This window comes from Nylanderia fulva, unplaced genomic scaffold, assembly GCF_048542155.1.
Source record: "Nylanderia fulva isolate GAGA-0341 unplaced genomic scaffold, ASM4854215v1 Scaffold43, whole genome shotgun sequence".
Taxonomy (NCBI): domain Eukaryota; kingdom Metazoa; phylum Arthropoda; class Insecta; order Hymenoptera; family Formicidae; genus Nylanderia; species Nylanderia fulva.
The window spans coordinates 1,715,340-1,742,240 of record NW_028190510.1 but is presented as its reverse complement, the minus strand read 5'-3'; the positions used below and the strand labels follow the sequence as shown (position 1 = coordinate 1,742,240).

The 26,901-nt window shown below is 23.7% G+C and overlaps 5 protein-coding genes across 5 annotated transcripts; all 5 read left to right on the top strand.

The window, feature by feature from the left end:
• Positions 1–1,120: 1,120 nt before the first annotated feature.
• On the top strand, positions 1,121–3,906 carry LOC146721695 (uncharacterized). Its single transcript, XM_085486416.1, has 5 exons — positions 1,121–1,228; positions 1,584–1,686; positions 2,190–2,317; positions 2,638–2,737; positions 3,554–3,906. The coding sequence occupies exons 1-5, from the start codon at positions 1,187–1,189 to the stop codon at positions 3,664–3,666; spliced, it is 486 nt and encodes a 161-aa protein (XP_085342542.1). The 5' UTR covers positions 1,121–1,186; the 3' UTR covers positions 3,667–3,906.
• A 1,345-nt stretch (positions 3,907–5,251) lies between these two features.
• On the top strand, positions 5,252–7,547 carry LOC114928125 (uncharacterized). The gene is made up of 5 exons (XM_085486418.1): positions 5,252–5,361; positions 5,747–5,849; positions 6,262–6,389; positions 7,008–7,101; positions 7,273–7,547. The coding sequence occupies exons 1-5, from the start codon at positions 5,320–5,322 to the stop codon at positions 7,359–7,361; spliced, it is 456 nt and encodes a 151-aa protein (XP_085342544.1). The 5' UTR covers positions 5,252–5,319; the 3' UTR covers positions 7,362–7,547.
• A 3,046-nt stretch (positions 7,548–10,593) lies between these two features.
• LOC114928123 (uncharacterized) lies at positions 10,594–13,104 on the top strand. Its single transcript, XM_085486417.1, has 5 exons — positions 10,594–10,702; positions 11,239–11,341; positions 11,620–11,744; positions 11,910–12,018; positions 12,808–13,104. The coding sequence occupies exons 1-5, from the start codon at positions 10,661–10,663 to the stop codon at positions 12,885–12,887; spliced, it is 459 nt and encodes a 152-aa protein (XP_085342543.1). The 5' UTR covers positions 10,594–10,660; the 3' UTR covers positions 12,888–13,104.
• Positions 13,105–14,912: 1,808 nt separating this feature from the next.
• LOC146721694 (pheromone-binding protein Gp-9-like) lies at positions 14,913–17,856 on the top strand. Its single transcript, XM_085486426.1, has 5 exons — positions 14,913–15,022; positions 15,375–15,477; positions 16,354–16,469; positions 17,232–17,346; positions 17,640–17,856. The coding sequence occupies exons 1-5, from the start codon at positions 14,981–14,983 to the stop codon at positions 17,705–17,707; spliced, it is 444 nt and encodes a 147-aa protein (XP_085342552.1). The 5' UTR covers positions 14,913–14,980; the 3' UTR covers positions 17,708–17,856.
• Positions 17,857–19,486: 1,630 nt separating this feature from the next.
• On the top strand, positions 19,487–21,686 carry LOC146721693 (pheromone-binding protein Gp-9-like). The gene is made up of 5 exons (XM_085486398.1): positions 19,487–19,606; positions 20,107–20,209; positions 20,709–20,824; positions 21,087–21,216; positions 21,491–21,686. The coding sequence occupies exons 1-5, from the start codon at positions 19,565–19,567 to the stop codon at positions 21,580–21,582; spliced, it is 483 nt and encodes a 160-aa protein (XP_085342524.1). The 5' UTR covers positions 19,487–19,564; the 3' UTR covers positions 21,583–21,686.
• The last annotated feature ends 5,215 nt before the right edge of the window (positions 21,687–26,901 follow it).

Sequence of the window (26,901 nt, the reverse complement as noted above, 5' to 3'; positions counted from 1 at the left end):
TTGTAAAGTGTTGTTTTTCAGAAATATTAGATCATTCTAGGTCTTTTCGCGTATATGTACATCATTATTCCTGGAATGCATTAACTTATGCAATCAAAACTATCAAGCCAAGTTATAATTAGACACTCTGACGATTTGTTTACATTGAAAGTGTTACAGTATTGAAATGGACTAAATCAAAATAGAGCTCAATTTTCTACATCTATTGCGCAATCTAACGACTATGCATATTCCGGCGATCTCAACTCATAGAATAATTATTTTTATCATTTATTATCTTCATAATTTGCTGTCATTATTTTTATTACATCTCTCATAAAATTTCGCACTTTTATCTTTATATTATTACTTGCTTCTTATTAAATTATAAAAAGTATAAAATTTTAATATTGAAATATTTTATTCAAAACATATTTTTTACTTATTATACTAATTACTACTTACTTTACTACTTATATTAGAAAGCATTTTATATATTAAAGTGTATTTTCTTTATATTATATTATTTATATATTATTAATTTTATATATTAATTATATTATAGATTAATTTTATATATTTATATTATATATTATTATTAAAATTTGTAGAATGTAAATTGCATTCTAATAAATAATATTTTAAAATCCCTTTTCATTCTGAATAATTGTACATCACTTAGTAATTACATTTTTTATACCTTTCCACAAAATTTTACAATTTTTTATATATAATAGAATATTAATTATATATAATAGAATATTAATTATAACAAAATTATTTTTCCTGTATATATTTTTGACTAATATATATTGATTTATATTACCTTAAAGATTTTGAATCAGTTTTACACACATCCGGAGTAATTAATCTTCAATGTCACCGATGTTACATTCTAATATACGAGCACAAAATAAAAAAAAAACAGTGCGATATTGCGCCATCGAAAATTATGCTTTCAAAATCTAATATGACAGCCAATTATACAAAACGAACTTCCGCAAATCCACACACGCATAAACATGTATATACACATATTTAAAATACAATTATTGTTTCTTGCAAGTTACATCGATGATGTAAGAGCATGGAACGGAATAATAATGTGGGGTGATAATATAAATATGAGCATAGACACATTTTCATCCAGTTCACAAATTAACGCTACGCAAGTTCTTTATTCTTCTGTAATTAAATTACAAACGACATGAAAAGAATCGGGTTCCTTGTTTTAGCTCTTATCGCTAATGTAAGTGTAACTTGTCTGTACTGCAAAGACTATTTACATTTTTCATTCTTTTTCTTTTCTTACTTCGTTCAAATAAAGCAAGCTAAATAGGACATTTCATATAATATATTTATCTCGAACATTTAAAATATATAAAAGTATTTAAAAAATTTTAAATAAAATTTTACAAAATACAAAATAAAATATATAGTATACCTATATTATATAAAAAATGTTCTCAAATAATTTTTATTATACATTTTTATTAGTACAGTTTTATTATATTAAATGTTATAAATATGCAATATTCTCGTGTTATAATTGCATCAATAGTAATGACATGACAATAAAAAAATATATAATATAATTATTTTAGGTAATCGCAGATGATGAAGAGGTAATACAAACTGTAGCGACAAATTTCGAAATCGATCTGCAAACGGTAAAAACATGTATGGACGAAGCTGGACTAACCGTGGGTAAGTTTTAGAGACACATACACACAATATGTGCGTGTTTTTATAAATACATACGTATATAAAAAATGCAACTTTAACATTTTGAAAATTTCTTTTGTTATATAATTTTTATAAACTTTTTTTGTGTATAAAAAAAACAAAGAAAAAGATAGCATAAATATAGCAACACAAATACAAAATCTATATGAATTCATACATAGATGAGTCGATGAAAAATCTGAAATATTTTTTATCTCGTAATTTACTGAATACAAAAGGTCGACACTTACATCATTTTTCTGCGTAATCTTCTTGGCGTACAATTATAAGTGAAGACTATGGAGAAAAATTATATAAGTGCGTATTTTTTATATTTAATAAAATACGAGATATAAATTACGAAAAACATTTAAGATTTTCACTTGACTCACTCTACTATTAAAATTTTCTTTTGCAAACATTTCTATTAAAAAATACATATTTTTTCTATAACTTACAATATCAAAAATATTTTTTCATGACAGAGGAGCTACATATTGCGGAAGAAAAGTGGAAGAAAATTACAAAATATGAAGATCTCGATGCACAAACTAAAGAAACTCCTGCAATACACGGTCGTTTCGTAGCATGCGTACTGGAGAAAAAAAATGTGGTAATTAATAATTCTACATTTTTAATTTTAATTAATGTATTAAAATCTCTTAATAATTATAATGAGTTCAATATACGTATAATACGTAAAAATGAATTTTTTAAATCATTATTGTTTTAATTATTTTTATTTAAATACATATTAAATATTACATTACATATTTATAATAATTTATGTGTGTCACAATATCTAATCAAAAATATTATTATATTTAAAACTAATATATGTTTTTTCCTTAAACCGCATTTTTTTCTTATATGTATCATGTTTCTTTTCTATAATAATGTTATAATAATTATATAATAATTCAATATCTTTAGATGAAAGACTCAAAGATAGTTGTAGAAAAAATACTAGAAGATATTGGTGAAAATGAGAATGAAGCGAATAAGAAAGTTATAACAGAATGCCTGTCTTCACGTAAGTAAAATCTTAAAATAAATTAAGATAAACAAAGTACACTCCTTTATTATGCCCCCCTCCCTCTTTCTTTAAAAATATCAGATGATTCATATACATTTTAAACCAATTTATATAATTAATATTAATCTTAACAATGAGATTCTCTAGTCTGTGAACATAAGTTTCTTTATATTATATATTTCTTTATATATTATATATTATGTATATTATTTATTATATATTATATATTATAATTATTATCATGAATCTTTGTTAATAAAATTTGTTTATAAAATTTTATGTTTCCAAACACAAAAATTCAGATAACAACTAGGCTAATAAGAGCCAAGGCACAAAAATAAAGCGCAACAAAAATTTGTTTTAAAAATTCCTTTATTAATTTAAATGTTTCGATTTTTTTCTCTCTCTTTGGACCGTCTTCAGCGGATCAAATAAAACAAAATTCAATCGATTTAAAAGCCGTGAGGAGATGAGGATCAAGACTTCAAGATGCATATATATTCTTTGTCAATTAAACTGATGAGAATAATCCAGAAGAAGAGGAGATATTTAAAAGTTCAAATTGAATAAAGATTTTAAGACAAACTTTTATTGCGCGTATATAGTTATACTGCACTTGGCTCCTATTATTCATAATTTAATAAATAAAATAATTTAATAAATAAAATAATAAGAGAACAAATACGTATATTTCAGCATCAACTTTGTTATATACTGCATAATTTCAATATACAATATTTCTGCATAATTTCTATATACTCGTATGTTATGTAAAACATTTCTAATAATTTCTTCTTTGTCTTTTTTTTTTAGTAAACGCAGAAGACGAACTGACTCGGGAGGATAGGGCGTTAGGACTTCCGCTTTGCGAAAGGAGCAAAGAAACAAATGTAGGCGAAAAAATAAAGAATGGAAAGAAACATTAATGCACGACGTATAACATTAGATCGGAATTACTCCGATACTTCCAACTTTGTAGTAGTAACATCATAAAAAAAAAGATTTTTGTCGTAAATTTATAAGATTCTCGCAAACTAACAATAAATCTTTCTGCTTACATATTTAGTTACTGATATTAATTAAAACTGTCTATATAAAAATATGATAACTCCACATTTATATAACTTGTAACACATTAAGTACTAAAATAAAATATTTTAAACTTATTTTGAAATGCATTAATTAAAAAGAAACAAAATATGAAAGTCATATCATGATTTCTTGTATACTGTGGAAAATAAAATTGGCATATCTGCAAAACATGTATATGTATATATATTTTTTTTTATCTTAATTTATTTTAAGATTTTACTTACGTGAAGACAGGCATTCTGTTATAACTTTCTTATTCGCTTCATTCTCTTTTCCACCAAATCTCTTCTAGTATTTTTTCTACAACTAACTTCGAGTCTTTCAGCTAAAGATATTGAATTATTATATAATTATTATAACATTATTATAAAAAAGAAACATGATACGCATAAAAGAAAAATACGGTTTAAGAAAAAACATATATTAGTTTTAAATATAATAATATTTTTAATTAGATATTGTAACACACATAAATTATTATAAATATGTAATTTAGTATTTAATATGTATTTAAATGAAAATAATTAGAACAATAATGATTTAAAAAATTTTATTTATATATATATATATATATATATATATATATATATATAATATGCAACGTATGTATTGTATTTATTGTGTAAAAGGAAAGAGTAATCGTATAAGTGACTCACGTCGCCGAATATATTCTAAATGTCATAACATAATTTCAAAAGGAATTATTATATAGCGAATATGTTCCTTTAAAAATATAAAGTTCTTTCGCACTATATTAGAAATATAAAAAATTTTACAGTTTTTAATATTCAAATTAAATCAAAAATTGCTTACAATTTTTTACTTGTATTCTCTTAGAAAAAGTAAAACTAAAACAACAAACCAATATTTCAGAAATATACCAAAAAAATTGACCAATTCTAATTAATTTAAATTCTCTATTAATTTTGTTTTATGTCTGTACAACTTAATTCCATTTAAACTAAATCCATATTTTCTATATTAATTTAATAAATATTTAATTTAAATTTATATACAAATTAAAAATTTATATTATAGTATTAATAAAGAAATATATTATAATTTATAATAAAATAATGATATGTATGTATAAATATATTACACATATGTAATAAATGTGTATTGTACATATACAATAAACATGAAATTCTGATGAGATCTAATGTATTTATTGTGTAAAAGGAACGCATGAAATAAGTGAGGTGATAATTATCGCTAATGTAAGTACAATTTAGGCAGCTTGATAAAACTTAAAATGAAAATCTGATAAGTCAGGCCATTATATCAATCACGCTTCCGCAAATTTGCGCACATATACATATATACAGATTCAGATATTGTCGCTTACAAGTCGATGATGTAAGAACACATGAAATGAAATGACATGTGGGGTGATAATATAAATATGAGCATAAACACATTTTCGTCCAGTTGATGAATTAACACTAAACAAGTTCTTCATTCTTCTGTTATTGAACTATAAAAAGATGAAGAGAATCGCGTTCCTCGTGTTAGCTCTTATCGCTAATGTAAGTACTACTTATCATCTCTCTATAGCGATTATCGTTTATTGTATTTTCCATTTTCTTTTTCTTTTCTTACTTCGTTCAAATAGAACTACATATAAACTAAATAAAACACTTTATGTAATTTGATTATCTCGAGTATTTAAAATATATAAAAGCATTTAAAAAGTTTTAAGTAAAATTTTGTTTTAAAAATATAAAATAAAATATATACCTATATTATATAAAATAAATAAAAATTTTTCTGTAATAATAATTTTTGTTATTATATATTTTTATTGGTACAGTTTTCCTATATTTTATATTATAAATTTTATGCAATATTCTTTTAATATAATTGCCAACAGTAATGGCATGACATTAGAATGATATAATATGATTATTATAGGTAATTGCAGATGAAAAGGAGAACATACAAAAAGTAGAGACATTTTTCCAAACCGATACACAAACGGTTGAATCATGTCTGAATAAAGCTGGAACAAATATGGGTAAATGCATACATACAATTTGATATGTGTGTAATTCAAAAATATAGAATGTTAGAAATTAGAAAAATATATAATTTATAATTTAACATCTGGAGTTCAAAATTTTATCTAAAATTTGAAATTTAGAATTTAATATTAATTTACAATATAAATTAAAATTTATAAATATAAATTTATAAAAATGTAACTTTATAACATTTTGAAAATTTCTCTTATTATATAATTTATTAATTATTATTATATATAATTTTCTATAAATTCTCTTTCGTAAATAAAAATTAAAGAAATAAATAATATAAACATAGCAATAGAAAAAATCTATAATTCATATGTTAATTTTTTTTCTTTTTTACAAACATTTCCATAGAAAAATATATCTTTTTCCATTATTTAAAATATTTTTCCATGACAGAGAAGGTATATATTGCAATGAACAAGTGGGACAAAATCACAGAAGATAGAGACATCAACAAAGAAACTGAAGAGTCACTTACAACAAGCGGAGATTTTATAGCATGCTTATTGGAGAAAAAAGATATGGTATCAAACCTACACACAATTTTAATTATTATAAACTAAATTCTTTTAATAATTACAATCTGATTAACTTTATACATATAATGCAAAAATGCAATTTTTAAGGCATTATTTTTTTTAATATTCTCATTCAAATACATACTAAATACGAAATTATATATTTATAATACTTTATGACTATTTAATCGAAAATATTATAATATCTAAAATTAATGTTTTTAAACTGTGATTTTTCTTTCATTGATAGTTTTTCTATATTATATACATATACATATACATATACATATACATATACATATACATATATATATATATATATATATATATATATATAAAATATGTATATATAAAATAAAAAATAATAGCATATATAATGAATCTCTCTAGAATATATCAATATAACACACATATTTTGTGTGCGTGTGCGTGTGTGTGTGTGCACGCGCGCGCGTGTGTGTACACACGCGTGTTATAAAATCAAACGCATTAAATTAAACCTTTTCTTCAAAAAACTAGATAAAATAATTAAAATAATTATTGTCTTATATATCTATAATCTATAGCTTTAATATGCATAAGATTTTGTTTCTTATATGTCTTGTTTCTTCTCAATAACTTTAGATGAAAGACTCGAAGCTAGTTGTAGACAGAATACTAAAATTGTTTCATAAAGGACTACTAAACAAAGAAAGTTTGACGCCATGCCTGACTTCATGTAAGTAAAATCTTAAAGTAAATAAATAAATCAAGATAAAAAATACTCCTTTATTTTAAATTTAAATCTATATATTTTTATAAAATTTATCATGTATTTGAATCATTTAATCACAAAGTTAAATCATACTATAAAATATTTCTAATAATTTCTCCTTTTTCTCTTTTTCAGTAAACGAAAATGTCGAATTGACTCGAGAAATTAGGGCCTTCGCATTTTTGTTTTGCCCATTTGAAAATATGGGTGCAAGCGAAAAATAGAACAATGGAAAGAAACACTTGCGTGACATATAACATTAGATTGGAAGAATTGCGATATTTCCTACAATGTAATGATAATATCATAAAAAAATTCCATCACCTTAGTTTATGAAAAAAATAGGATATTATTACTCTTGTAAACTCATAATGTTCTTGCAAATAAATCATTTTGCTTATATGTTATAATACTAGTATTAATTATTTATTTATCATATGCATATGTGTATACATATATGTATGTGAAAACAAAATATCTCAAAACGACCGAATATCCTTTTTACAACAGATTCTCTAAACAATTTAGGAATAATTTTTCCTCATTGCCAATGAAAATGTTCAGACTTGTTGAAATATCGAGACTTGAAAATTGTCAATAATTTTTAAGGTATAAGCGACTAAATAATAGAGTTTTTTAATACTAAACTTTTGTAAAGTTAAAAATTAACAAAATTATATTCTTAAGTTAATTTTAGAAATTTATTAGTATAAAGTTTCATTGACTTAATTACATAGAAATATGATAGCCAAAAAATAAAAACATATAAAAAATGATAATCTCCTTCGACATTTTCATTGAGGAGAAAAAATTATCTCCAAATTTTTCTATCTATTATTAGAAGAATATTTGAAGTTTTTTGGTACATTCAGTATATACATATACAGACACGCACGCACGCACATACAATATACAAAATACATATGAGATCTTAACACACAGAATTTTTATAATTTCGATTTTTAACGCAATAATTTGATGTTGCATTCATTAAATAAATAATACAAAATTAACGTAATTTTTTTTAACTTATATATTATAGAAAATTTGTATAAACTAAAAAAATTCTAACACAACTATCTAGCATCGGCATATAAATTAATAATATACACTCAACTATATTTGGTTAAATGCACTGATATTGTTAAATGCATTGATATTTATTTCTAAAGAGCGAGTTTATTAATATATAGAGTATAACAATTTTCAGTTTTTGAAAATTCTATTTTATGCATTATATAAATGGTAATTTTTATTTAAATTTTTTCCTTTTCTTTTTAGAAAAATTTTTTGCATATTTTACCAGTTTTTGTTGACATTTTTATTTAAATTTTATTATATAAACAAATTTTAAAATCTGCGATAAAATCGAAGACAAAATAAAACACAAAATAGCACATATATAAAATTCGCAAATGTGATGAATAGTTTCAAATCAATTATAAAATTTAATTATTCTTTTTCGCGAATTCTTATACTCAGACAATTCTTTTTCTAACAATGCTGTATTTCTTATTTCATCCCGACTGAAATTTCAAAATCTTTAAAGAATGATGTAGCTGTAGCTGCTATACCTAAAACGCAAGCTTATGAATAAACGAAGCAATCTTAACGCGTTATGAATTATTTAGTATCGCGACGACGATAAGCGCGATGTGTTAACGGCCGGCCTCTGCAAAACGTGTGTATATACGCAATCTGCAACGTGTTTGTATCTGTGTACGTGTAAAAGCAAAGAGAGATCGCGTAAGCGACTCACGTCCTCGGATATAATAGCAATCTGTAATGGTAGAAGTTAGCTCGTATAGACAGTATCGCATAAAGTTGTCGCCGGGTTGGAACGAGGAGAGGATAATGTTCTTGATGCCAGGACCAGTTTTAAGGGAAACTATTATATAACAAGCCAGTTCCAAATTTGGAAATATAAAGTGTTTCCACACTACTGAAATTGTGTCAAAAATTTCAATTTTTATCATTCAAATTTAAGTAAAAATTGCCTACTTGAATATATTCTACTTGCACCTTCTAGCTCTTTTAGTTGAAAAAAAGTTCAAAAAGAATTAATCTTTTTATCAATATTTTTTAATAAAGTATTTAAAACAATCAACCAATTTTAATTAATTCAAACTACAAATTTTATTTATATTAAAATATTAAATATTAAATATTTCATATATTTTATTATATACATTACATTTATTACATTATATTTATTATTATAAAATGTTAAAGTATTCCTAAAAATAAGTTTATTGTCATAAGTTTATTGTCACGTTAAATAAAATAATGTACATGAAATGCAATTTTTAGCACCAAAAAAAAACTAATCTCTTTTCGCTGATATGTTGTACATATAAAATCAGTATATATATATATATATATATATGTGCGTGTGTGTGTGTTTCACATCAATAACTTTAGTTACAATCCATTATACAACAATCATTTTCGAAACGAACAGTATAAGGTTAAAAAAATATTTTTCCAGGAACAATTTGTCACTGAATATAAACAAGAATACGCCAAATCAAAATAAAGCTTTGTACTCTTACAAGACTGCATCATTCGGCAATTTCATGTGGTTATACTGTAAAGTTATTATTTTTATCATTTATCATCTTCGAAAATTGCCGCCATTATATTTATCATTTGTCTTATCAAAATTAATTTTTTTCTTGATGTTACCAACTGTTTGTTAAACTATCAAAAATATAAGATTTATTTTAATATTAATATTTATTTATATTTTAAAATTTAAATTTTTTACATATAAAACTAATTATATTAGAAACAATTTTATATTTTTATGTATTATATATTTATATTATATTATTAATAAATAAATACATTATAATTAATAATAAATAAATATATATGTATATATATTAATTTTATATTACATATTAAAATTTGACTATAAAGTGTATGCTTAATAAATAATATTAATATATTTTATAATCCTCTTTTTTAAATTTTATAAATATAATATTTATATCTATATAAACATAATATTTTATATATAAAATAATAACATATAAAATATATATTTTCATATGTAAGAAAATATTAATTATATATATAAATATTTGTTTCCTTTATATTTTTAATTTATATACACTGATTTATATTATCTTAAATATTCTAAATATTATAGTTTACTGCACATTCGGCGTGATTTTTTTTCAAAGTCACCGATGTCACATACTCTGACGAGCTCTAATATATATACACGCGCGGAATAATAGAGGTAGCGTGATATCGCGCCATCGAAAATTATCCTTAAAAATCTGATATGACAACCAATTATACCAATCACGCTTCCGCAAATCCGCACACATTATATATACATTATATACATATATACAGAAATACATATTATCTTTTGTAGGTCGATGATGTAAGACTCACATGGAACGGTATGACATGTGGGATGCTAATATAAATATGAGCATAGATACATTTTCATCCAGTTGACAAATTAATTTTCAACAAGTTGTTCATTTTTTGTCATTAAACTGCAGAGATGAAGAGAATCGCACTCCTCGTTTTAGCTCTTATCGCTAATGTAAGTGTAATTTATCTCATCTGTATTGATATGCATTAGGCTATTTTTTCTCTATACATATATACATTTCTCTATACATTTCTATTTTAAAAAACAAATATATAATTAAAACTGTTATTGCGTAACAAAATTGAAAAAACAGGAAAAGAAAGAGAATATTGCGAAGATTATTTACATTTTCTATTCTATTTTTCTCTTACTTTGTTTGAACAGAATAAATTAAGTAAAACACTTCATATAATTTAATTATCTCGAGCATTTGAAATATATAAAAGCACTAAAAAAATTGTCTAAGTAAAATTTCTTTAAAAAATAAAATATATATACATATATAGAAAATAAATAAAAATTTCCTCAATAATAAGTTTTCGTATTCTTTTTATATAAAATTTTTTCTATTAGTATAGCTTTCTTATATTTTATGTTATAAATCATATTCTTTATATTCTTAATATAATATAAATTCTTTCATTACATTCGCCGCCAACAGTAAGTAATGGCATGACAATAGAAAAATTATAATATGATTATTTCAGGTAATCGCCGATGACAAAAAGGACATGGAAGAAATAGCATCAGATTTACAAGCCAGTGTACAAGATATAGAATCATGTTTGAATGAGGTTGGGACGACTCTGAGTAAGTGTTATATCCGCAATATGTGTGTGTATTTAAATAAAAATTTAGTATTTAAGATTTAAAAATATATAAAAAAATAACTTTAACTTTAAGTTCAAAAATTTCTTTTACTAGGTAATTTCTATAAAATTAAAAAATCTAAAAAATAATATCAATATAACAATATAACAATATATGTAAAAGTAACAAATCTACTTAAATTTATGCATTAAAACTTTTCCTTTTTTGCAAACATTTCAATATAATTTTCCACACTTAAAAATATTTTTCCATGACAGAGGAAGTAGCAATTGAGAGACAAAAGTTGATTGAAATCGACGAAAAAAAATACACCGAAGAAATGAAAAAATCTGTAATAGAATACTGTCGTTTCCTAGGATGCGTAATGGAGCGGATGGATTTGGTAACAATTAGACACATAAGTTTTTAATGCGTTATACTAAATTTTTTTAATAATTATAATAAGATTGATTTTATAATATATGTATATGTATGCAATTTTTTTTGTCATTATTTTTCCAATTATTGGTATTTTTTATATATATCCTGTTTTTCTCCACAATTTTAGATGAAAGACACAAAGATAGTTTTAGACAAATTATTAGAAGTGCTCCACAATGATAAAAGTGCAGTAGATGCATATGACGAGGAAATTTTATCGAAATGCGTGATTTCACGTAAGTAAAATTTTAAAGTAAATAAATAAATTAAAATAAAAAAGTATTCTCTTTCGCTTCTTCTTTTTTCAATTTTGTTATGCAATAACAGTTTTAATTATATATTTGCTTTTTAAAATAGAAATGTATAGAGAAATGTATATATGTATAGAAAAAAGAGTAGCCTATTCATATCAATTTTCTAAATTCTAATTATCTCATTAAGTTTTGTTTATTATTGAAATATATTTATATTTAAACAAGATTTGATGAAGAGTAAAAATGTAAAATATAATAACCAAAAAAGGTTCTGACATATAAATATAAATATTCGAATAAAAAATAGAATAAAAATCGTATAGAAATTAGAAACAAAAACTTGTCCAAAAATTTTTATTAATTTGAATGTTACGGTCATTTCTCTTTGGACCATCTTTATACCAATTGACAAAAAATTCATATCTCGATCTCGTTTTCGATTACTTTGAGAATTTACCAAGGAAGCGAGAATAAGGATCAAAAACATAAATTTTATTTGTCAATTGAATTAATGAGAATTACTCAGAAGGAAGGGAAGAGGATCGAAACATTCAAATCAAATAAAGATTTTAATAAAAAACAAATATTTCTGGGTCTGATTTTTGTTAGCTTATTTTGTTAACCTATTATCTGAATTCTCTTTTATATATACATATACAATATGTAAAAGTACAAAAATAAAAAAATATATTTCAACATTAACTTTACATCTATATTGTTTCTATATTATGTACAATATTTTTAATAATTTTTCCTTCTTAACTTTTTCAGTAAATGAAGAGGAAATGGCTAAAGAGGATAGGTCATATGGACTTTTGGTTTGCTTTGTTACCAGCGAAAAAGAGACGTAAGCAAAATCAAAAAGTAAAAAGAAATATTCGCACATGTAACGTTAAATCGGAAAAATTGTGATATTTCCTACGAGAACAGAAAATAAAGATATGTGTCAGGATTTATGGAAAATAAGATAATGTTCTTATAAACTCACAATATTATTGCAAACTCACAATAAAACTTTATGCTTATATATCATGTTACTGATATTAAATAAAATCGTCTAATTAAAAATTTGATAACTTATTTGTATAACCTGTTATACCATTAGCGTAATAAAAAAAATTTTTAATCTATTTTAAAATGCAGCAATTAAACAAAAAATAAAATTAGAAAATTGTCATATCCTAGATTCTTATACACTGTCAGAAATAAAGTTCGGGATGTTTTAATTAAAGAAGAGAGAGAGAAAAAGTTTCAAAAAAGACCGATGCAAAGAGCTATATATATAACAGTCTTAATAAGAAATTTTAGAAAAGCATATAAAAAAGAAATATTGAAAATAATTTAGAAATATTATTTTATGATCTAGATATAAAATATACTATAAATGTCTAAGTTAAAAACACACTACTGTTAAAAAAGATCTTTAAAAAACGTAATAAAAATAGTATATTAATAAATAAATAAATAGTTTATTAATTTTTATGAAGTTTAAAAATATATTATAAAAAATATGAATCAAAAGTAGACATAGAATGAATATAAATGTACTCAGTGTCACACAGCGCATAAAACTTTGACAATTCTTAAATGTATATAAACATATATGTATTATACGTTCAAATGATCAAATTAATTTATCTTGTGACATAGAACGTATCTATAATCTTAATAGTTTGATTTTTCTTCTCGCAAGTCAGATAAGTGTAATGAGTTCACAATAGTAAACACAGCATTGATAAAAGCATATTAAATGATATATGTATAACTAATATCTCGCACGAGCTTTTTTCTTAATTTAAAAATTATAAAACATAATTTCAATTTAATTTCTTCTATATAATTTAAGTTTTAATTTAAATATAATATAATTTTATATTAATAAATTAAGAGAACAATTCAAATATAAAATAAATTGTATTTATAAAGAATAGAACATATTTAATAATATAAATTTGATTGATATTTCAATGCAAAAATATATATAAAAGTAAATGTATATTAATATTTAAAAGTAAATGTATTTTCGTCAAAAGATAAAATTATAATAAAATGTAAAATATGTCTTATCGCAAAACCATATTACATTATTGCAAATCATAAAGCGATGTCTTTCAAACACAGAGTTAATTATAGCACATTCAATAAAGTCGTATAAAGTTGTTTATTTAAGATTTAAGAATACGGGAAATCCTCTCGGAAATCCCTAAAATGATTAAGTTCAGAGATAGCAACTTTCCTTGTTTGTTTTTGCTTCACAATTTTTTTATCGACGCAATATTCATTAGATTTTTTGTGAAAGAAAACTTTTAGACACTAAAAAATTCAAACTCTTCACAATTACTATTTTCGTCGTATATTTTAATTCTTTTTAAATATTTAAAATCTTTTAAAAACATTTTAAAAGTACAAATTATTCAATTCTATTCAATAATTTTAATGTAAAGACGTTTTAAGATTTTGAGTAATTAAAAAATAACACCATAATAAGAAAATTGCAAAAAAATTGCTAGTACAATACATCAGAAATATTTAAAATTCTAAATACAACTTATCACAAGATACGCCTTAAAATGATAAGATGTAATAAAAAATCTCAGGAATTTTTAGTATATTATTATATAATATATTCAACTTACTTGTTTCTACGTAAAATTATAATATTTTAAGTCGATCAAAGGATACGTGATGCAAATTGCGACGTAAATTTCCAATCAGCGTTATAATCTTCTTTAATCCGTACATCGACCGCAGCAAAATTTTTCCTCTTATACTTTTTCCGTATGTAACAGAGATAATAATATCAACGGCAATTTTCCTATAACGTTTTCTCGCGGTCGACGATTGCATATTTAGCGCTTGTATGAGATATATAAATAGGGGTGCGTTGGCTCATTGCTGTCAGTTCACGACGCAGCATCGAAAGTGCCTCATCAGTAAAATAAAAATGAAATTCCTCGCGCTATTCGTCTGGCTGATGGCAATCGTCGTAAGTAGACACAATTTATTTATTATTAAATATTTAATATAAAAAATTTAATTGCTATTAACCATATTTTTACAATTAAATATTTGCATTATTATAATTTATAAATATAGAAAAATTTATAACATGATATTTAACTTTCAAGAAATTTGTATTATTTATGAATAGAATATTTATTTATTTTTATATATTTAGTACTATTTTTATTTAATAATTAATAAATATTTTACACACAAACATAGATAAATATATATATATATTTTTTTTTAATTGTTATAATATATCTTTCATAGCTCTCATATCTAGGTCTCTTTACGCTTTATGTTTTCTAATTCTCATAACAAAATAATTTCAGATGATTGCCTATGCAAATACTATCGCAGATACAGCTTTACACGGAGGATCGTTACCAGCCGCGGATTTGGAACAATGTTATGAGAGAGCGAATTTAGTAGAAGGTAAACTTTCTTGAACTTCTTAAGAGAAAATGTATATACATGTGCACATACGTATGTAATATATGTTTATATATTCATGCATAAACATATAATATATACAATTGAATCCCGATTGATGGCCTCTCGTTTTAAGGCCACTTCAATATTATTTAAACTAAATACTCCTTTTATCTCGCATCCCGAAAGGATAGTTAATTGATTCAGAATCATTAAGGTTGCTCTAAAAATGATTTATATTATATTAATAATTGCAATATTATACTATTTATTTAACATTTTATTTATTTAGTATGTTTTTATTTATATATTTTTATATCACTTTTTGATCAAAAAGACTCTGAAAAGAAATATGCTTTCGTTCGTTTCAACTAATTTCTTACATTTGAAAACTTGTGTTATATTGCTTAAAAAAATAATTATACATATACACATACAGAGTGTGCCATTATATTATTATTACCTATTAATGAAAGATTCTTAAGATTATTTGGAGATTTTTTTTCAACGAAAATATGTCAAGGAATCTTTATTTTTTGCAAATTTCCATCATTCTTTTCAAATTTGTGCTATTATTCTAATATTTGTACCTAATCTTTAAATTAAACCTCTATTAAAATAAACTCTATTTGAAGTTAACTGAAGAATGTAGTTTTGATGATCATTTAATACTCTATCAAATTTAATTTGCCAAACGCCCTTCTTTTTGACTCACTTATAAATAGGAAATTATTGATGCCTCGAAATTTTTACTAAGAAGAAATCGTCTTCAAATAATCTCAAAAATGCCATTAACCAAGGGAAATCCTATATAAATAAGGAATAAATGCATAATTATTTTTTGCAATGTAATAATAGTACTAAATAATTACTTTGCAGCCGATTTAATTACAAACGCAGAAATAAAGGATGGTTCTTATAAAAATCCAGAAAATGCGCAAAAAGTGAAAAAAAATGGATGCTTCGTCTTATGTATATTAGAAAAACGGGGCTTAGTAAGTAATACAATAAATGATTAAATTGTTATGCACGAAACATTCATTGTTCCACAAAAATTATCACACACACAAAATACTTCACATTAATATAATACGTAATTCATTAATTATAATACGCTTTTCATCTATACGTTTTTCACTAATCTTAGTTTTTTAATTTAAAAAAACAATATAGCCTGTTAATAATTTGATTTAATCACAAAAAATATTTTTCACTGAATATAAGTAAATAATTATGTATATAATCATGTATCAATTAATATAAAACTTAAAAAAGTTAAAAAACAATTATTAAAAGCAAAGATTATATTTTTAAACGCATTTATAACATAAATTTTCTCAGAGTTAGAATTAAATATTTTAATATTTTAATATTTTAATATTAAATATTAAATATTTTAATATTATATAAGTTTAAAGCAAACGTCAGCGAATATCTATGTTTGTTTTCTAAACGCTCGAATTGAAAAATTTAAAGGATAATTTACGCTACTTTTGAACATATAAATAGTGATCATATCAAGAGGAATTTTCGTAATCCAAAATCTAAATAGCTTTTTAATCGTGTGTTAACCGATGCGATTATCAATTCAAATTACATCGAACCACAGCTTTGATGATTTTTGGATTAGAAATTTTTGACATAGTGTACTATTTTCCATACATTCTTAAACTGACATAATTTATATTTTTCCATATTTAAGGTATCGTTCATATTATAAAAAAAAATATTATATTATATTTATACATTATTTCTAGATCGTTGACTCAGAGATCCAGAAGGACAAGTTGTACGGCAAATCAGCACACGCTCATTTGAATCAGGCTACTCAAGCTAAAATATACGCGACTGTAGATCGTTGCATTGAACAAGGTAAGAATATACATCTACTATATATATAATCACAAGTTATCTCATAAATGTCGACAATGCCGTTTTCTTCAAGATAATAATTTTGAATAATAAAAGGTACATACATTTCTATATTAAATAAATGATATACCTATTCTTTATTATTGTGTTTTACAACAATATATTATTATCAAACAATTTTTTGATTTTTTATTTTAAAAGTTTAATCAATTCTCATATGTAATAAATATTTCACTCTTTATAAGATAACTGAACATATATAAAACATGTAAAAACAATAATTATTATTTCAGTTAAAACAAAGCCGGATATGTGCGACAAGTCCCTTGACCTTCTTACGTGTCTCTGGAAAGATTTCTAATCTGAGAAACGAAAGAGAGAAAGAATAGATTATCATATAAATATATGAAATACTCTGTTTCAACACAATAATATGAAAAATCGATTAGCGCTACAATTATTATAAATATGCTGATCTCTTTATATTAATAAAAAATCGTTTGTATTATATTTTGTGTGTGTGTGTTTTATTTATTGTCAGAATCTTCAATATTAAATATATCATTGTTACTTATTGTTGCTACAACAATATAAGTAGTTATAAAAGCATCAAAGTTTCTTAAAATTTAACCATTTAATTTTTTGATATATGTATATTTGATTCTTAAATTTTATTATATTGCAATATATGTTATTACATAATTTTAAAACTTCTTAAATTTTTATGTACTTTAACATTAATTTAAAATTATTAATATTTATTCATTTCTTCGAAATATAATCATATAAAAAATGGTAGTAATTCAATCGACCAACTCTGGCAAATAAGTATTTTTATTGAATATTCACAACGTTTCGGCCGTGGGTTTCGGCCCTTATCAAGTGCTATGTTCTTAAAACAAAGTAAATCACAATTTTTTTAAAAAACAAAAATTCGATCTTAGAATATGATATGATATAATAACATGATAGTATGAAAACGAAATAATTATGAGTATATAGTTATTTCGTTTTCATACTATCATGTTATTATATCATGTCATAATCTAAGATCGAATTTTTGTGTTTTAAAAAAAATTGTAATTTACTTTGTTTTAAGAACATAGCACTTAATAAGGGCCGAAGAAACTCACGGCCGAAACGTTGTGAATATTCAATAAAAATACTTATTTGCCAGAGTTGGTCAATTGAATTACTACCATTTTTTAATTATCATCTGGTGACTTTTTAGTTTTATATCATTTATAATCATATAAGCTAAAGATTTAAAAGTTAATATGACAAATATATAAAAAGTTGAGAAGTTTAGAATTTTAGAATTCTAGTGATAGTTTAACATACAATTACACATTATAAAAATATTAAAGATAAGATAAAGAAATAGTATTTAGATTTTTGTACAATGTTCTACTGTTATCAAAATTTTTGCTAAAATTCCAAAAAACAAAAAATTTTCTAAAAAATAAAGGTATATAAATAAAATAAATTAAATATTAAACCTACATACATATAAATTAAGATTACAAATTACTTAAATAAAAAAATAATATTAATATATCTGTAATACATCAGTGTGCACACAAACTATCAGACTTTTTACATGTGTATAAAATTGAAAAAATTATTTATATTTATTTTTATCATTATTATTTAGATAGAAATAAAATTACAATAATTATCATCAAAAATTTATCTTCCTTTTATATTTTTATATAAAATATTTATAATTTGTTAACACACATGATGTAAATGACGTTTAAACAACGCGTCTTTTTATTGAAATATATTTCTACAAACTAAATAAACAAAACGTTTATACGCAAGCAAGTTTTGTGAAATGCACCATTTTTCACATTTCAAAGATTATTACACATTAATAGAGTCTAATTCTCTTCGCGGAAGTATAAAAAACATTAATCGGAATTTAGACGTCAATACATCTATTATTACTTAATTCATTTTTAATAATTTTATAACAAATCAATTTCGCGGAATAATGAACACAACACGCTAATGTTTCCCAAGTACTGTGAGAAAAGTTCTTCACAACTTCACGCAGATGTCCTACACGATAACCTCGACACATAAAAATCATGGTAGTTTATCATCGGGTATAAGATATAAATGCCGTACATCGAGATGTCGACGCAGTTTATTGTTGAACAAGTGAATTGGCAAGTGTATTATCCAAAAACGTGTATAAAATAATTGTGAAATCATGAAGCAAGTAATATTCATTTTCGGTCTATTTATCGCCGTTGTAAGTATAACAAACAATTATTTTTAAAAATTAATCAAAAGATTGTATAAAACATTTGTCTTAATTTTCGAAATATACCCTAACAAAAATAAATTATATTTAAAAAATTGCTTTACTTGGCGCCACTCTTTTAACATCATAATTTTTGTAGGGTATATCTAGAAAATTAAAACAAATGTTTTGTACAATTTTTTGGTTAAAATAATTTTTTGTTACAACTCTACATGGGTTTGCAACTTTATTAATTTTTCACTGGCGCGTATTGTTTGGCACTTTTCTTTTTACATTTCTTGGTAAAATTTTAGAGATTATTCTCATTCTTTTTTTAGTGTAATATATACTATATTTCTTTCATAGTAAGAATTATGTTCTTGTTCCGCTACCATTTTATTACTATTTCTGTCTTATTAATATAACTACTTTCATGCTACACTATCATCTTACTATTTCTTTCATATGTTTATGTATACTTTTATATAATTTTAATCTGTATTTTATAGACAATGGGTCTCAGCGATGATGTCACAGAGAGAATGGCGGAATTTCTTATGCTGTCAAAAACAGATGTACAGATCTGTGTAAATAAAACATCTGTAACAATAGGTAAGTTTATTTGGCAATAAAATTAACAACCAAAATCTTTATCTTAAATTTTTCTTCTCACGTTATATACATAGTTGCAAACTATCAAAAAATGATTAACCATAAGTGTAATATAATATTATATTATATAAGTATTCCAGAGCAAAATCGGTAAACTTTATCAGCTCTAACTAAAAATTATTTGTATAATTAATTTTAATTTATGTAATTATTAAGGAAATTTCTATATATTTGTAAATTTAATTATATTTGATTATATTACAAAATAATTTAAATTTATATTAAAGTAATTAATAGCAAACGTATATATATATAAAATAAAAAGACAAATATTTTTAATTTGTATTAATAGTCAAACTGTTTATTGTTTTACGCGTACTTTTTCATTACAAAATAAAATTAATTATAATGCACAGTCGTTTTGCGCTCTCGTAAATTATTAGATATATTTTATCAATAATATTGATTAATCTGTTCGTACTTAATTTGTATTTTGCAGAAGATTTAGCGAAGCTAAATCAACTAGTAGATGATAATGTGGAAACAGCAGATATTGATAAGTCAGTTTCAAAAGTCGGCTGTTTCTTTGCCTGTTTGTTACAGAAAAAAGAAATAGTAAGATTTATTTAAAACTATATTAATAATACATCAATGATATATTCGTATAATTCATATCATTTACTTTTTTGATCATTGCAACAATATTTTTGAGTAAAAGAATTTTTTCATTTATTTATGTAATTCACATGTTTTTTGTGTACCCGTTATGTTATTGCTTAATCGATTTATCCATTCCTAATTATTTAATTTATACATTACACTAATTACATTTATTATTGCATTTATTCTCTCATTATTCATTATGCGTAAATTCCAGATGTCGGGTTCATATATCAATGTGGAGAAACTTAAGGAATTCGTGGATGTACGCTACAATACTGGTAGATCACCAAATCCAAGGCACATTGTTGCACGCAACCGAATATTTGACACATGTGCAGAACAAGGTAATCAATTAAAAAATACTAAAAATATTATGTTAATAAATAAAACTATAAAAATTAATTAGTACGTGTAACATAAAATTACTTAAAAATTAATTTAAATTTATATAATTATAATTGCAATCATATATGATTAAACATAATTTGCTATATTTCTTAATAATATAAATTTTTCATTTTGCAACATCGCAAAAATTTATTATTTTATTATTAAAATATTATTTATTTTGTCGTAATTTATGTATATATATATATATATATATATATATTGTTTCAGTTAAAAGCAAGACTGACGAATGCGAAGTGACTATTAAGTTCATTCTGTGTCTAATACTAGAAGCAAAACGCTTTAAGGAAACCTTTATGTGAGACTTATCGTCAAAGAAGAAAAAATATATAAATTGTATCAACAATCAAAACAAACATTTTGTAAAATAAAATAAATTTGTCTGTTCTACACATGTTAACAAATATCACAATTGTTCGTTGTTATTTGCTATTGTCCTGAGAGTTACAGCGAGTTTATTCTAGAATTGCAAAGTTGAGGCGGCAACTCGAAAGCACGACAATTATTCTAATCGAGGGTAAGAAGAAGAAGTTACATAAAGTACTAAATGCAAATATTTGCAAATACTGCGCGATCCGTGGTCTCTGCGGGTCAAAGTTTCGCAACGCAAATGAAATTACAAAACTAATATAGATTGCTTATCATACACCCGAAAACAAACTTAATACAATATAATTTAATATATATAATATATATATTATATTTATATATAGAATTATATCAAATATAAAAATTATAAAATATTAAAATATTAAAATAAGATATAATGCAATGTATAAGAAATCAATAAAAAATTATGATTAAAAAATATTTAAGTAATACGAAAATGTAGAAGTATAATAATGAATTTAAAGACATAAAATATATAAAATATATCTAACGATTAATAATATTTTTCAAAAAATCAACAAATAAATTTATTATTATATCCATTTTTCGAATAAGCAAATCGTGAATTATTTTGGGTCTCGAGAATCGAGAAATCGACTTTAACAACGATTAACGAGGACGAAAGGGTTGCCGCGGCGTTAATATAATTCGCGGTGGACCGCCTTCCAGACGATGACCGGAAAGGGAAATGCCATGCAAATTCCACGTTGGGATTAGCATCGTTCGAATTCCGATCCGTGAACATACTAACAATATGGCCGAACGAGAGGACGCGATCCCGCATGCTTCGCCCATGATCTCTCGTAGTCAATATGCACGTGTATTCAATCCTAAAGGGGTGGATAATCACCCAAAATTATGGCAACGGAATATCCTGTTAGGATCGCTTTAAAACGTTTATGATTCATGTGAATAAATCGTACCTATAATCCGAATACAATAGAAGCTCCATATTTGTGCGTCATTTATTATTGCGCGATTTTAACTATTTTAACTATTTTTTTTGCATTCACAATTCTAAAATAGACTCAGAGAAAAATTTTTTGACAGAAATAATGAATAAAAAATTTAACTTTTTTAATGCTTTCGTCTTTTTAATTTTAATTTTGGAGAAAATAGAGCAAAAATATGCAAAACAAAAAATATGTTTTATATATATTCTCTTTATACATATAATATTGTATATAATATGTAACAATAATTAACAAGAAATTGGGGACCAATCTTTTTCTTCAAGCAAACTTGTTTATCTCTCAAAAATTGTTGCAAAGAGGCAAGAATAAAAGAAAATAAAAAAGAAAAAATTTAATAAAGATAATAATAAAAATAAATAATAAAGATAAGAAATAAATTTTAACCCATATTCTTCAGCCAAAGATAGAACTTAAAAAAACTAACTTCTTATACGACATGATACACCCTATTTTAATGTTTATTTCTTGGTTGCGCCCACATATAAATAAATAAAATTACGTGTTTTTCCATATTTCAAAAATATTCTTGCCAGAATCAATATTCAATCAAAATAACAATTGCGCAGTTCGATAATATTGATGTAACTTACGTTATACTCTATCGAAGTTTCAAACTCCTAATTTCAGATATTTTAGCGAAGCAACCACATTAAAAGGAATGCACGAAGTTGCAGACGAAAATTGCCATGAAAGCTATACTTATATTGAAATTTCTACCGTTGCAATTCGAGGATATACATACATGGTAACTCGAATTATACACTTTACATGATTGTAGTATGCTCAATGTTAGAAATATATGCAGATACGATACGAATAATATTTACATTTACATGTCTGCATAATATCATTATACCAAAGCAATGACTTCATTTAAGTCCGTATTTTTAAAATATTGGCTAACATAAAATTGACATTCACATAGTTACTTTTATACAGTTAAAACTTATAAATATTAGAATTAATTATACATAAAATCATTAATTCTTTATACACATTTCTGATTATTATTTAATCATTTTTGTTGACTTTTTTCTTGAATTATCAAAAAATAATTATTAAAGTCATATGTGAATTTGCAAAAGAGGATGCAAATATAAACATATAAACAGATGGATAAACACAACTCCAATATAGCGCGGTATCTAATAAAGATACCATAAACTCTCTGAACCTCAGGATTCCGGGATTATTTTGGAAACTCTCTCGCGCGACAACAGCATAACACGAAGTTTTCCTCGTAATAATTTGCCGAGCGCGTTTATTACGAGCTATCATAAAATTAAGAAGAAGAATATACGGTTAATATCCTCGTCATAATACGCACCATCACGAAAATTTCGGCAGAACGCAACCAACGCGCATTTATGGACCCGCATCATGGCAAAGACTTATCATTAATAGATTTCATACGCAGTTCAAGTACAGAGTAATAAAGCGGAGATAAAAATTATTCATTTTATTGCTAGAATTTTCAGATTAATCATTAAAATATTTCAAACAAAAAAGTTATATTAGTTTATATGTATTATCATTTTTTCAAATATTAATTATATATTTTTACTATTATTGCCAATTTTTTATATGTAACACTTATAAGTGCTACATAAATATTTATTTAACTCTAACGATCATATGCAAATCTACGTGTATATAATAATAATAATCAATATAAAAAATTGAAATTTTATTAATTATTAGACAAATCAAATTATATCGAATTTATATTTTACTCTTTTTCTCTCTCTCTCTCTCTCTCTCTCTCTTTCTCTCTAGAAAATATATTTTGCTAAAAGTATATTTTATATCTATACATATACTGTAGGCATATAATTTTTTATTTTTTTTTTACCTATTTTATTTTATGTGTGTGTAGATATCAATATTTCTCAAATAAAGCACAAACATACATCCCTAGATAAAAATTCTAAGTTTAGCAGTTTAATTAAATCGAAAACAATCTATATATAAAGTCAAAAACTGTTATATATATCCAAAAAAGAAATAATTCTTTGTAAAACTAAATCAAAAATTTAGAATAAAATTGTAGAAAATTTCAGAAATAATTTATTATTTTTTATTAATATCAGTTATAAAAAATAATGTATTAAATATAAAATCTCTCTATTTAATACAACTTTGTCTAATTGGATAAAGTGCAACTTTATACGAAAGTTATGGTGAAGCTACTATAGGGAGGTCCATGCCCTGTCTGTGTCTCTCTAAATCGATTTTAGACCCATGGACCACCAGAGGCGTACACATTTGTGTTGAAAGAACACATTGTCAGATGGAAAGAAACCTTTGTCCGTAATTAAATAATTTTCGTAACAAGACCTTTTTCCTTGTTTTCATCTTTAAAATTATAAAACATGGCACTGTATATATATTTCTTATAACATACATTTTCTAAAATTAAATTCTAATAAAGTATACTAAATAAAAAAATATTAAAACTGTAGTTATTAAATGTGGCAAATTTAAAATATGTATTAAATATTATATTATCTCAAAAATATATTTAAAGATCAAATAAGTTCGAGACAAGTGAGAAAAAATAAAAATAAACAACATGACCAAATGCTTTTCCTGTACTCTGAAATATCTCTTATTAATCTATGATTTTTTTATGTGACGAACAAAAAAGAAAAAATGCATTACTCGAATGCAACGCATTTATATCGCAGTTATCGCTGTTCATACGTCCTTCTTGATAAGGCTTCAATGTGTGTTGCGCATTTATGAATTATCTTTCTCCCTTATTTCCGGTAATATACAAGAGACAAGATTTGAGACTTATTTTTTTCGCCGTAAATGCAATGAATTATGATTTTAGCTAAATTAATTCTAACATTTTTTTTTAAAAAAGGTAAAAAACATACGCCAAAAATACATAAAAAATATAAGCTTATACGTAAAAAAGTAAAAAAATATTTTTACAACTTACAACTTACAAAATTAGATATTTAAAAATAAATATGAGGTCAATGTATGTTTGCAAAAAGAGAGTCAAGTAGAAAGTTGTCAAGTATCATAGTTGATTGCATACTATAAATTTATAATTAACGTTAACTGTAATTTATGAATAACCATTATATATAATTCGTATAATACCTATATTTTATACTATATATTGTATGTATGTATAATATAAAAGAAAATCTTTCATAAATTTTAAATTACGTATTTAAGCGAAATATAAAAATTCAGCGTGCCCACAAGTTGCATTAAAATGCATATGTATATTTTGCCAACACACACTTTAACTGTATAAATTAGAATAAATTTGTATCGTCGTTAGTTTGAAGTATGTATTTAATATATTTTAATATAAAACAAGATAAAGTTATAAAAAATTCCAATTATTACAAAAGATGTAAAAAAAATATCTGCTAAAAATATCTGTAAAAAACATCAATCTACAAACTTCAATAAGTGCAACAATCTTTATAAAATTCTGGATACAGAAGTATATAGTAACGCTCACCGATAGATAATGATATAAATCTAGCCAAATCTTATCATTACTTTTATGTACTTACTTTTCATGTAGTTGCATTAAAAAAGTCTCTTCAGCATTCAATAATTTATATAAGCTGTTTAATATTATGCAATAAGTAATATATATATATTTATCTTTCAGAATTATACACTAAAAAATAAGATTTTTTTGCATCTGTTCTATTGAACAAGACGCACTTACCTTCTGTTCTATTTATATAAACATACATATATCATAATAAAAAAATAATCACTTTATATGTTTTATTCAAAATAAACATTTTTAACACATCATAATATATATATGTGTATATATATAATTAATATATATATTATTTTATCAAAATTTAGAAATATAGATATGTATATACGTAATATGTATTTATATATATATATGAAAAGAGTTGAGCGTGTAAATTAATTTTTTATTTTGTATTTTATCTCTTATATATCTTGATATTTTATATTTCCGCTATATTTTATATTAGCTGAAAAGTTTTTAAATATGTTATATTTTCAGATACGAGTTTTGTATAAAACTGATTTTTCAGCAGAGCATTCTAAGCCGCTCCATTTACTTTTATCATCGCGCTTTATCGGTTTACGATATCTTGCGATTACAAACTCCACATTTTTACGCGCTTTCGTTAACAAAACCATTCTTGCACACGAATTAAACCTTTTAATTCCATGCAAATTAATACAAATGTTTGTACACCAATTAAGTTTCTGAAATTGCTAAAAAAGAAAAAGAAG

What these genes read in the sequence shown, in the direction of transcription:
- LOC114928123 (XM_085486417.1), top strand. Translation starts at nt 10,661, where the DNA reads ATGAAGAGAATCGCACTCCTCGTTTTAGCTCTTATCGCTAAT. An exon ending in TGAGGTTGGGACGACTCTGA is followed by an intron (nt 11,342 to 11,619) that starts GTAAGTGTTATA and finishes TTTCCATGACAG; the next exon opens with AGGAAGTAGCAATTGAGAGA. An exon ending in TAATGGAGCGGATGGATTTG is followed by an intron (nt 11,745 to 11,909) that starts GTAACAATTAGA and finishes CCACAATTTTAG; the next exon opens with ATGAAAGACACAAAGATAGT.
- LOC146721693 (XM_085486398.1), top strand. Translation starts at nt 19,565, where the DNA reads ATGAAGCAAGTAATATTCATTTTCGGTCTATTTATCGCCGTT. An exon ending in TCGGTCTATTTATCGCCGTT is followed by an intron (nt 19,607 to 20,106) that starts GTAAGTATAACA and finishes TGTATTTTATAG; the next exon opens with ACAATGGGTCTCAGCGATGA. An exon ending in TGACACATGTGCAGAACAAG is followed by an intron (nt 21,217 to 21,490) that starts GTAATCAATTAA and finishes ATATTGTTTCAG; the next exon opens with TTAAAAGCAAGACTGACGAA.
- LOC146721694 (XM_085486426.1), top strand. Translation starts at nt 14,981, where the DNA reads ATGAAATTCCTCGCGCTATTCGTCTGGCTGATGGCAATCGTC. An exon ending in TATTAGAAAAACGGGGCTTA is followed by an intron (nt 16,470 to 17,231) that starts GTAAGTAATACA and finishes CATTATTTCTAG; the next exon opens with ATCGTTGACTCAGAGATCCA. An exon ending in AGATCGTTGCATTGAACAAG is followed by an intron (nt 17,347 to 17,639) that starts GTAAGAATATAC and finishes TTATTATTTCAG; the next exon opens with TTAAAACAAAGCCGGATATG.
- LOC114928125 (XM_085486418.1), top strand. Translation starts at nt 5,320, where the DNA reads ATGAAGAGAATCGCGTTCCTCGTGTTAGCTCTTATCGCTAAT. An exon ending in TGTTAGCTCTTATCGCTAAT is followed by an intron (nt 5,362 to 5,746) that starts GTAAGTACTACT and finishes TGATTATTATAG; the next exon opens with GTAATTGCAGATGAAAAGGA. An exon ending in TAAAGCTGGAACAAATATGG is followed by an intron (nt 5,850 to 6,261) that starts GTAAATGCATAC and finishes TTTCCATGACAG; the next exon opens with AGAAGGTATATATTGCAATG.
- LOC146721695 (XM_085486416.1), top strand. Translation starts at nt 1,187, where the DNA reads ATGAAAAGAATCGGGTTCCTTGTTTTAGCTCTTATCGCTAAT. An exon ending in TACTGGAGAAAAAAAATGTG is followed by an intron (nt 2,318 to 2,637) that starts GTAATTAATAAT and finishes CAATATCTTTAG; the next exon opens with ATGAAAGACTCAAAGATAGT. An exon ending in AACAGAATGCCTGTCTTCAC is followed by an intron (nt 2,738 to 3,553) that starts GTAAGTAAAATC and finishes TTTTTTTTTTAG; the next exon opens with TAAACGCAGAAGACGAACTG.